Here is a 12594-nt window from a genome sequence, read left to right on the forward strand (position 1 = left end):
TTATCGGTTATAATTACAGTTTTACCAGCAACTTTGAAATAACAAAGTTCACAGGCCCTTCTCAGGTCCACTGTACGAGACGTTCCGACTAATGTGGATCCATGGAGGATTGAGCTGTAACTTCATACATTTTTAGTAATTTTTAACCCAATCACTTGCTATTATTGGATTAAAAGTGAAAGTGAAAGAAATAGACAAGGCTACGAAAACCTTGTAGGAGAACTATCAAAGAGAACGAATGTAAGAAAAAAAAAGAAAAATTTCTGTAAAAATTTCTTTAATAAATGTTACCATACAAAAAATCATGTGGTTTCATAATTAATAAATAACGTAATGATAATACTGTAAGAAAGTGCGTTATCAAATTTCTAAATATCACATAATAAAATTAATTATTGGTTACAATCTGTCTGTGTAGACGTTCCATAAAAAATAATATAATTATTTTTTTTACTTTAATAAGTATGTTATATTTCAGAGTGATCAATTTTATATCTATAACCAATCGACCTGTATGTCAGCATGCGAGTGAAAACAAGGGCAACGATTGTACCTAGACGTCCTAGTTACACCGGAGACACATCAATAATACTCTACTTGGAAAACCGAGTACATGGTTTTTAATGAATCCGTGTATCGCGCAGTTACCGTGTTATACATTGTAACAAACGCCCGTGCAATCGATGTAGGTCAGTTGCAGTAAATCGTTTGAAGTGATTTATGCAGGGAGAGGAGGCAATCTATAACACATAGTAACACTGATTAATGTATTTGGGACAATTGTGAAGGGTCAAGTGGCGCTGTACACTCGTGAACGATTCGACCTTACCTCCTTTTGATGATCGAATAGGAGAAACATGAAACGTTCGAACATAAAAACACTAAAAAAAACTCTACCAAGACCATTATTATTATAAGCGCCCACTGCAAGGCATAGGTCTCCAACAAAGATCGCTACCATGATCAGTATTGCACTGCCTGCATCCTGCGACTTCCTGCGACTTCCCGCGACTTCCTGCGACTTCCCGCAACGTTAATTACGTCGTCGGTCTACCTAGTGTTGATCCTTCTATTGTGCATATGTGACCCAGCGGTGGACCAGACCGTAGCGCACGTCATCTGCTGTCCCTTATTCAATACTATCGAACAGGTATAGATATTGGCAGCAGCGCCTCCCTGATAGGTGAAACAGGAAGCCACCACCTATTCTTACAATACTGCAAGATCATAAAAAAGGTCAGTTAATCATCACTACGAACAAAACCTAATATCGGGTAACAGTGATACAAAGCTATGAAATAGTATTAAAAAAAGAAGTTTTAACAACTGAGACAAATGTAATAACAAAAATAAAATAAAAAATTGTTAATGAAAAAATAATATTGTGAGAAATGTGGCGATGTGGTAAAGTAAAAGAAATTATGAAGGAAAGAAAAAAGAGAGAATGCGAGATTTTGGGAAGCATGAACGAAGAACAAAATACTGAAAAAAATATATAATAAGCCAATCTCCTATCATAGATTAAGATGGGGGAACGAGAGAAAAAAACTAGAAGGCCTAACCTGTGTCTTCTAAACATCAGTAGCCACTTAAACTCCAATATAAGGTGATTGAAAATAGATATAAAAGCGTTAAAGGAGTAAATGTATGTTACACCTCATTTGCTGTCAATAAATGTATGGCACACCCTATGTAAAAATCAATTGTTTCGGAAATGATAATGACAATATCGCTATAAAAAGCGTGTAAAAATTCGGAATAGTAGATATTAAAATTAATTATATTTACTATATGTCTCTGCAGATTTTTTACAGCTAGAAGTTACTGGCATGTCGCATTACAATAGAAAAATAAATAAATGTAACAATTTTCAGAGTGACGACTATATGCAGGTGATTTGAAATAGATGCAAAAGAGTGAATGTACAGATCATTTGAGCTAAACATTCGCCTCTTTAAAGTTTTTATTACCTATTTCCAATCATTCGTATAACAAATTACGTTTTTTTTTTATCAGAGCAGTCTAATGCGTCATACAAAACAAAAGGTCACCGACGTGCAATAGCAGGGTCACTGACACGGCCTGTACCACATATTAAAAACAAAATATGTAGCGATACATCGGCGCCGCGCTGCAAATGTTCGTCACTAGAGGCACCATCATTCACGCGATATACAAGGACAGTCTCTCCTAGATAAAAGTTTTGTAAACAAAATATTATGACGTGTCTAGTCGATAAATGACTACGAAAATATAAGAAAAATATCAATGTTCGATTAGCACTAAAAACACTGATAAGTTTGGTATACCTTTCTCTAGGTAGCTTCCTCTTTTATGGGCAACTGAGTACGTTATTACAATACACTTCGATTCTCTAAATAATCCTGTGATAAATTTAAGAAGTTCAAAAAAACAAAAACGTGTAAAAAGACTCAAACTTTGACTGTTATGGACATTTAAGTGCCGTGTGAGCCTGACATATAATAAACCGACCCTATGTCCTGCCGTACGAGATAAATGAGGGTCCGTTTTCAGATATGACTACTTGACAAAGGTTGCGGAAAGTTGCTTGATTCGGACAGCGCAAGACAGTTTATCGTGGCGATTTTTAGAGAAGGTATATGCCTATAGAGATATATATGAGATCAGAGGGAATTGTGAAGTGTACAGCCTTTATGATTAAGACGGCCTTGCAGGACTAAACGATTACTGAAGTTCCACTAGGTTTAGTTTGGAATCCGTACTTCAACTAAAAATTAATACAGGAATGTAAGATCTATTCAACATTGTCGTAAAATATTTTTAAAGAGTCCAACTAAATCCAAAAATCATAGTCTCACTAGTTCCAACACGTGTCTATTACATCATTCGTCGAGCCGTGAGAAATGATTTGATTGTATTCACAGTTTTAAATAGGCGAACTGAGTGTAACTCCAATATTGCTCTCGGCACCAACAAACTATTATACGTATGGATGCAATTAAATTGTTTATTGATTTATTGTTATAATAATAAATAAATTAAAGCCAGAGATCTGTTGAGCATATTCTTCTTTTCAGCCAATGTACGCCCACTGCGAGGCATGAGCCTGCTCCAAGGATTACCACGAGGACCGGTCCTGCACTGCCCGCAACCAGCTACTTTAAGTGTCCTTTACAAGGTCATCACTCCAACTAGTGGGGATCCTACTAACGCCGCGTCTACCGGCTCATTGTCGCTATTCGAGAACCTTGCGACCCCAACGTCATGCCCACTGCCACTTGAGACGTGCAATTCTTCGAGCTACGTCAGTGGTCTTTGCTCTTCTGCGGATTACCTTATGTCTGATTCTCTGAAAGTCCGAGTATAGCTCTCTCCATTACTCTCTGGGTGACTCTCCGGGTGACCTTGAGAATTCTAACGAGGCCCGTCATGTCTCAGATCGTTAGTTACGGTAGCCAAGTCTCTGCCGAGGATTCATAGCACCAAGCTGCTATTGCCCGAGCCGCTACCGTAGCCAAGCGAGCATATTAATACCTATTATTTTCGTTTATTTCATATTAGAAGACGCTTCCAACCGGTGCTATAGAAAATGTATGGGATATCGTCTATGTTCAGCAGTCGTCTTATAGCTGAAATGATAATCATGACAATAACAATATCGTTAGACGTAGAAATAACACAAAAATACGTTCCACCCTTGTAAAGCAACGACTCGAAATTTTATGTATTTCCTTTCTAATTGTGAGATATTAAGAGGCTATAAAAATATTATCGATTCTTTATCGTCATAATATTAGCATCCAATCCGGAAACAGAAATATATAAAGTACAGCAAAAGGTCGTTTACCTTGAGTGCTATAATACTTCTGGGAGGCCGCTGCTTCCTGTCGCAGCATCTCGTCAGCAGGTATATGAGCAGGACCGTGAGCGTCAGGATGAGCCAGGCACCGGGTATGGAGCCGAGGATGCCCAAACTCTGTAAAAATGTCACAACACAATGTTTACAATTTGATTATAGTTTCAAAAACATATTAACATCGTTACCAAAATTGTTGAATTTTTACTAATTTTTTATTCAGTAAATCGTTGCAAGTATGTAAACTTTAAGAAAAAAAATAGTTAAATAGTAAAATAACAAAAGAATCATAAATAAATAGAAAGAGTCGGTGATAAAAAAAATTATGTGATAATGTAAAAAACTGTGATCTAGTAATGTTGACGAAGAAAGGAAGGAGATGCAAGAAAGGAGATCTGCAAGCGACGAATGACAGATCGTGTAAAGCGTAAAAGTTATGGATAAAAGATATTGTGAAAGTCGAAAGAGAATGTATCTTAAACAATTAAATTTTAACAAAAAGCCTTATATTGGTTATACGCATTGGAGGCACAGAAATAACTGTCACTTTGAACACCGGAGGGTCCTGATCTCTGAAGACGTTATTAGTCTGTTAGTCGAATATAAAAAGAATGTCTTGGGAGTGGAGTCTGCAAAGCTGACATTAATGGTGCAACGCGTAATTCCATAACGCGAAATTATTGTAGTTTTATTTTTGGAAAAATTTCAACTAGTTGCTCAGTATTTAAATAAAACACTACAATCAATTAAAATTTTATACATAAAACCAAATACGTACTATCTTTTAATGTCAATAATCAATACTGGACCCATTTTCAAATTTTCATTTATTTTTTGACTTTTTTACACATAATTTAATGTCGATCATAGTGCCATATAGGTACCTTATGCCTTTTTTGCGGGAGCAACGAAAGGGTTATGCCGGACTCCTACCGAATAAAACCCCACGGAATTCTTCAACGCTTTTTGTTGAAACAACAGGAACGTTTTCGCATACTACCGTAAGGTACCTTGTACCAAGCCAAGCAAATGCTATATAATAATAATATCTTCTTTATATATTGCCTAAATTTTAATTCCTGCATTTATTTACAATCACATTGTATCGCTTAAATTTTTCCAAACAATTTCAAATTCCTTTAACGAAAACAAAACAGGATCATAGCGAAAGAGTACTACAAGTTCCTCTTGTACAATCAAGTGCTTATTCTGCAAACCCAAGTGCAGGCCCTCGCTTTGTCGACACTTCCTAAGCTTCAATTAAGTGCCGTCAATAGATCCTGTTATTTCAAATATTAAACATTATTGTATAAATATTTCATTGACATATGAAGTCTGACTAATATAAGATAAATCAATGTAATAGTTTCACCGGAAGTGCATCGACTTCTGATATCTAATTGTCCGTAATTTATTACGATTTTTATTTTTAAATATTAAAAAATATTTTACAGTATGAATTATGTTATCTACCTATAATTTATTATAATAATTAAAAATAAAAATTAATAAAGTACTCCTGATACGACTACAGTGTAATAATATCCCGAGCTGAGGTCCCTGAAGGAACCATCTACCTCGAAAAATATAAATAGTTTTATGCTAGGAAACGTGACAAACAAAACAACCCCTCCCGGGAAATTTACACATCGTTCTGCCTTGAGACAGAAAGATTTTTAACTGTTTAAACGAAGCGACGAAAATGATACAAGCGAAAATTCGCCAAACCAATTACCGGCTACGGCAGTAAACTAAAAGAAGAAATCCTCCAATCATAGAAGAGTTGCCGGAGTTTCTTTCAACATTTCTCTTTGCTGCGCAATAGTAACCAACTGAGCCGTAGTTCAGCTGTCTTGGTCACTATTAAGAAAGCTGTTCCGAAATTCCCTCTTGGAGGTCTTTGCGCTATGTCGTTCCATTGAATATATGCCCGACAGCATTAATTAAAGTCGTGTACAGCGTCCCAGGGCGAGATCTCCGAGGGATCCTTGAACTGGTAAACATTCCAGTAATAGAACATCTACGGCATGGATGCACAGACCGCGGCCCGCCGGTCGAATACTGGTGGCCCGCCGACAGCAAAAATAATACTCTCGTACATTCGAAAAATATTGAATTCATTTCCAGAATAAAACCAAAAAAAATTAATTACCTATACTTCTGTCGGCCGGTCCGCCATCAGTTCATGTTTTGCCCGAGTGGCCCCTAGTCTTAATAGGTTTGTGCAACCATGATCTACGGCCACTCATTTCTGATTTGATCGCATAGAGAAAGCCCCGAGTATTGCCCTCTCCATAGCTCGATGACAATGCGAACTTGCTACAGGAAATGAAAGACCGCGCTTCTGTTCTGCAAGTCATCACCGGTAACCCATTGCTCTTTATCTAAGATACTGGATATTAGCCGAGATGATGATTCGATTAACACGATAGTTAACAACTATTAACTATATAACTCAGTTTTATATTCCCTACGAGCAATGTCCTTTTTACGTAATTATTTACAAAATATTTTTAAAAACGTCCATTTCTAAATAACGTGATCACTCTTATATATGTAACATTAATTTATTTTTTCTATTGGCATGAGATAGTTCAATAACTTCTCTCAGTAAAGTCTACAAGGACACATAGTAAACAAAATTTAATTTTAATCTGTAGTAATCTCAATTTTGAAAACGTAATATAACTAAATTATTTATCATTTCTAAAACCGATGATTTTAAATATATATATCCATTCACCCCTTTATAACATTTACATCTATTTTCAATCACTCTGTATAACTTTTAATGCAATAAATACGAATGATAGTATGCAAACTAGTTCACAGCTGACCTGTTAAATGACGATAATATCGAATCGAGACACGAATACGAAATTTGTAAACAATCCAGCGTCCATATCGCGGCGGCCTGGGGACGTGTGCCAAGTCGGGTGGCACGTCATTCTGATTTTGTTTATCTGTATTTATATTACCTGACTCTATTGACGTTAGCTCTTGGGCTACAAAAATATTTTTTTACTTTAGAAATACTATGAAGTTATTCTTATAAATAAAAATGAATTCGTAAATGTGTTGCTAAGCGTTAAACTCAAAACTGCACGAGCTATTCGAGAATTTTTGTATTTCTTTTAAGGCACGACGACATAAGTATTAAAAATAACATTTCTCCAACCTTGCGATAAAAATAGTCAACTAGAAACAGAAATATCAATCCTAATACAAATAACATAGTATATTACAACACCTGTCCCGAGATCTCAAACGTGTGACGTAAAAATTTTACAAGCATTACTAGGAGCATTTAATCACATGACTCAAATCGACGTTTTGCCGTAACAAATATTGCTTTGCAACTATTTGTTGTTTATATATAAGACATTTAATAGAATAATCACTTTGACATAGTCATTAAAAACGATTGGTTAGAAACGACGAATAACATAGCCCAGGCCTAGGTGACCTTGTGAGGCATCTTGAGCCCCGTCACTTCATAGAGAGTCCGTCGAAGTGATTTAAGAGATCAGCGGTCGGCCAAGGAGCCTTCGCGCTGCGCTACCTTGCAAGAGGTGTTAGGCTAGGTACTATCTGCATATATAGTAGAAAATTGATCGTCCTTGCGATCGTAAGTCGCGGATTCGATTACTGGGATAAAATCTTCATAATTGTGTATTAACTATTTATGATTGCCACTGCTTTCAAACAAGTTTGCATGAGATGGACCGCAGCGTCCTCTACGTATTTTAATACCACTCTAACCCCCATAGATATCTTTGGGGAGATCTATGACTTGCAATAGGCGTCTACAGGCTGAAACAACCCTCCGCGCATTACCCTCTCGACCGGAAACGAAATTTGCAAATCTCACTTGATCAGAAAGGTAAATCACGTCAAAAAATAGTTCAGAAACAAAAAAATACGAAATATTGCTATCGGTAAACGATAAGACTCGCAGCAATGAGTGTATCATGTAGTCATTTATTAAAACAGTGTCAGCAGAAAGCGACAGTTTTAATAAAGTTCATGTTCAATTTAATTGGACCGCAGCCGGCGGAACCAATCCAAACTTAAATTAGTTTTGTTATTTCTCGTTTGCGTCACTACGCGAGTGCCGTTGCTCACAAACAACGCCAACATTTGTGCACATAACCTTCATTATATATTACATAAGTTTGTTATTATATATCTCATAACACTTGCTTACGTATAGGCATATATAATAAAAGTTCCCGCAAAAATCATGTTCAAAAACCACGTGGACTATACACGTGCTCTTCAGAACATACTGCTTTTTAAATAATATAATTCGAAACAATATATGCACAACATGTTAAAATGATATCATACATCTTGAGGTATATCGGCAAGTTGATGGAAGGTGTGTCTTTTTACATAGTAAACAATAGTGACACAAAAATAATACTGCAAAAATAAGGTATAAAATCTAAGAGTACACTTATCATTTTAGCATTATCGTTTTTAACATATCATCCAATAGACGGGGACTCCACGACATAGTTTGTTGTGGACATTCCCAGAATACGAACAAAGGGCTTTGCTCCGTTGTGTGTTTTGTACAATAAAGGAATGGAATGATTAATACGAGGTGTTGGAAATTTTACAATTAATTATTTTACTTGTACTTCAACTTCAATTTTCTGTTTAAAAGGGGTAAAGGATCTTCTTTTATTTAATGGAATCAGGCGTTACCTTGCGGAAGTTCATCGTAAGTAAGAAAAGGATCAATATTTAGCCACTTACGCACATGCAGTGGTAGTCGTGCAACAAAGTGCACCGCCCGCCAGCCCGCTGATAAATGCGTATGCGGCAAACGATGCGAGTTACACAAGTGCCACCGTTAAACCACTCAACACGTGTTTCACCCTTCCACGGGGCATCTTCAGGAGTTATGTTACACCGATTAGTGCCAGTTTGACTCTGGGTTTGGCATTAATCGGTGTAAGATAACATAAGTGGCTAAATATTGGTCCTTTTCTTACTTAGGATCTTCTTTTTCATCTTTTCAGCCGTTGGACGCCTACTGCAAGATATACGCCTCCCGTAAACATCTCCACAATGACCGGTCTTGCGTTACCCGCGTGCAGCGACTACCTTTGACTATAACAATGTCGTCGGTCCATCTAGTGTGGGGGCATTTGATGTCTTTGAAGTTAGCTGCTAACCGATTTAGGCTTTATATACTACTTCTACTACTCCGCTAGCTCAGTGACCCAAAGTGGGTCTTGGCCTCCGAAGCGAGAGACTTCCACTTTCCTCTATCTTGCGCCATCGTCTGCCATTGGTTGACATTCAATTCGCGCAAGTCTGCCTCAACGCGATTGATCCAGCGATACCTGGGTCTACCCACAGGTCTTCGACCACTCGGTTTTTCCAGGTACGCTACCTTCACGCTCCGATCCGATCCCATTCGCTCCAAGTGACCAAGCCAGCGGATTCGTATAGCTTTGTCGAAATTGAGTCCGCGGATACAGGAGGTCCGTGGACTAAAAATTTACACTGAGTGATCATACTCTAGTTACATCGAAGTCGTACGCACGAAGAGGGACTATACCGGTGTAGATATATAGTGTAGTGAATGATGTGTAGTGTAAGTTATGCGAGGCGAGGACTACTCGGCGGTCGGGAGCGACACGGGCCTCTCCTGAACGCCCTCGCTTGAACGCTAGTAGTAGTGGGCACAATAAATACAATTATATTGATACAAAAGTACCAGGGCGACATAAATGATGAGCACTTACCTCTAGGTATATGGGCGAGTTGGGCGCGAATGTGTCGTTGACGCGGTGCAGCGTCACGTTGATGTGCGGCAGCGAGTGCAGCAGCCGCGACAGCCGCGGCGGCGAGTACTCGTCCGACACGCCCGGCGCGCCCATCGCCACACTTCACTGGACCACCTGACGACAACTACACCTTTTATACTCCTGTAAACTCTTACATGCCATCAAGAGACCAGAAATATAATAATCAAGACGAATAAATAGCCATATGATACAATTAATCTTTAAAGCCCGTTTTAGGTTGGCGGCGGAATTTAAAAACAAAAACATCTCTAGAACTAAATTGGTCTTGTACTTATGATTACTCTTCATTTCCATATTTCAAAGTTATTAATAATTAGCTTTTGACCCTTTAAATCTTTTACACCTAAAACCAATCATACTGTATATTTAATTAAAATAGGCTTAATTTTATTCTTGCTATGTTCGTCATTGCAAGTACATATGATACTCTGTTAAAACATCTGTTACAATAATGTTTGCAATATTTATTCATGCAATTCAAATGTACCATCGATCAGCTCGGAGCCACCTCGCCGAGTATCACAGAGCGACATATGCTGCATAGAGTAAACACATATTGTGTGCAAATGTCACACTCGAGCCAGAATCAGATGCTAATGACGTTATAGAACGCGATAACATACAATAAGTCGCAGTTTTATTGAACTACACACACACATTGAAATGTAAATACTCAAAACTGCTTTTGTGCGGTCATTTTCTTGTGCGATGTATTTTGTTCGATATATGAATATTTCAATCACAGAATTTATCAATACAAATATATCAATACACATTGAAATATAAATACTGAAAACTGTTTTTACAGGCTTTTTCTCAGCGATTTTTTATGCGATTTTAGTAATAAAAAAAAAGAAAGAAGACAGGATCTTGTTTATTCCGCTACCAAAGAATATACAAATGTGTAACATTGCTCCAAAAACTGATTACTTGGTACATAGTTACAGAAGATACGAGGTAGTATGTCGAAGGCGATTTTGAACCAATTTAACACAAGAAATTTAACGTATTGTCACACCACCAAGGTTAATGTTTATATGATTTAGCAATTTTTGTTTATTTCATAATTATAAATAATATATTTTAGTTACTTTCTTCGTGAGACTTTATTCATGAGGTCCCTATCAGCGCATCATAAATACTTGTTAATTGTTTTGCGAAAATTATTTTGTATCTTTTCTACGTCGCAATTTCTTCAATGAGATCCATGTCTTCTTTAACACGCAAAAACAATTTTAATTTAATTACGGATATCGCTTACCAATACCATTAAGTTGGAAATAATATAGTATCGTTTAATATTCTCAAAAATGCATAAAAATAGGTAATATTTAAAATTGAAGATAATGCATTTCTATGTTCCGTTTGTGATGGACAATTGATAATTATAATTATAATTAATATGAACAATAAGTAATAGGTAAATAAAATTAATAAAAACATTTTAATTATTATTTAACGTATTAACTGTAGTCACAGAGTCCTCAACAAATCATGAGTGGAGTTTGTTTCTGCTTCTTCTCCACGACATTAAAGCCTTGCGTAGCATGGTAGTCAAACATTAAAATATATTAAAAATATACATAAATAATAAGTTTCGATCAATAAAAGTTCGATTAAAAGTTCCAATGTTCAATAACTGAATATTATCTTTATCAATAAAAGTGTTTAAACATCAAAAACATATTATTTTTCTTAAAGAAAATGCACCGTGACAGGTGCTACGCAGTAAATAAATATCGACTTATTAACCTGGCCTCTGATCTTGTTTATCTGTACTTATTCTACCACTTATAGACGATAACTCGTGGGCTAAAAAATATTTTGAGTTTAAAAATACTATGAAATATTATTTTGGGAATAAAAATGAATCTGTAAATGTATTGCTTATCGCTGAATTCAAAAAATGCTCGTACAATTCGAGATAAATATCTAAGATTTTTATATTTTCCTTGAGACACGAGGAAGGTTCTTATTTAAACAAAAAAGTTATGTATTTATTCAAAATTAGAATACAGAGTGTATAATTTATGATTGTCTGCTGTCTATTCTTTACATAAGACTTGGGTGTTGTTCATAACGTGGATTTTTTTAAAGACATGCCATTTATTATAAACATATTAATATTTGAGTGCAAAGATCTTATTGCAATTACAAAGGGTACAGGAGGACATTGGGTTTGTAATGATGCTCATAAAAGTCATCACTTCGTTCAACTGTGAACAGTGTCAGATGTAACAGTAACCGCATGTAAGTAAAATAGATAGTAAACAAGCACTTACCGCAAGTAACAAGGATGACGGCGCCTACGACGCCATGACCCGCGCGACTAATGGGTCATATTACCGGGAACACATCTGCGGGGGAAAAAAGTGTGATATTCATTATTCATTGAAACATCGCGGTCGAAGCTGAATCACGGCGGCTAGATCTAACGCCGAGTGACGTGTCGACGGCCAGTATTGAATAATTTAACAGCAATACGTCACATTGTAATGCGCATCAACATTCCTTTATAGGGCATTGGAAGCTAAGTAGTAATCCGTAACTTGTAATAATAATAACTATCTGTCAGGATAAACGTTGTACTGTCGTTCGTTGCAATTCAATGGAAAAATAAATATATGAAACGTTTTTATAGGCCACAGAAATTCATCAAGATAGCGACCAATGACAAGAGATATTTAAAGCAGTCTGAAGTCTAGAGCAGAGTTCCCCAAACTTTTTGTGACCCCTTGCCATGTTTTTCCGTGTTGGGTAGACCCCCTACTTACCTGATATTGATTTCCTGTAAATTTCTAACTGTAGTGAAGTTAATTAGTTAACTGTAGTTGTACAAAATAACACTGACTCACTATAATTTGTGTGATATACTATCTGTTTATATTTTTTAAAATATTTTCTTAGCACTTTCCTTTTCAAGATTCAGGA

The 12594-nt window shown here is 36.4% G+C and overlaps 1 protein-coding gene across 1 annotated transcript in view; it reads right to left on the bottom strand.

Moving 5' to 3' along the window:
- tty (tweety) overlaps positions 1 to 12594 on the bottom strand; it is a 107277-nt gene that overhangs the window by 12054 nt on the left and 82629 nt on the right. The window contains 3 exon segments of the mRNA XM_068775997.1: positions 3830 to 3958; positions 9601 to 9756; positions 11946 to 12020. Coding sequence (XP_068632098.1) covers positions 3830 to 3958; positions 9601 to 9735 — 264 coding nt within the window. The 5' untranslated portion in view covers positions 9736 to 9756; positions 11946 to 12020.

This window comes from Battus philenor, unplaced genomic scaffold, assembly GCF_028537555.1.
Source record: "Battus philenor isolate CCGP_79_NKW_IND1 unplaced genomic scaffold, ilBatPhil1.0.hap1 SCAF_9, whole genome shotgun sequence".
In the NCBI taxonomy this organism is placed as follows: domain Eukaryota; kingdom Metazoa; phylum Arthropoda; class Insecta; order Lepidoptera; family Papilionidae; genus Battus; species Battus philenor.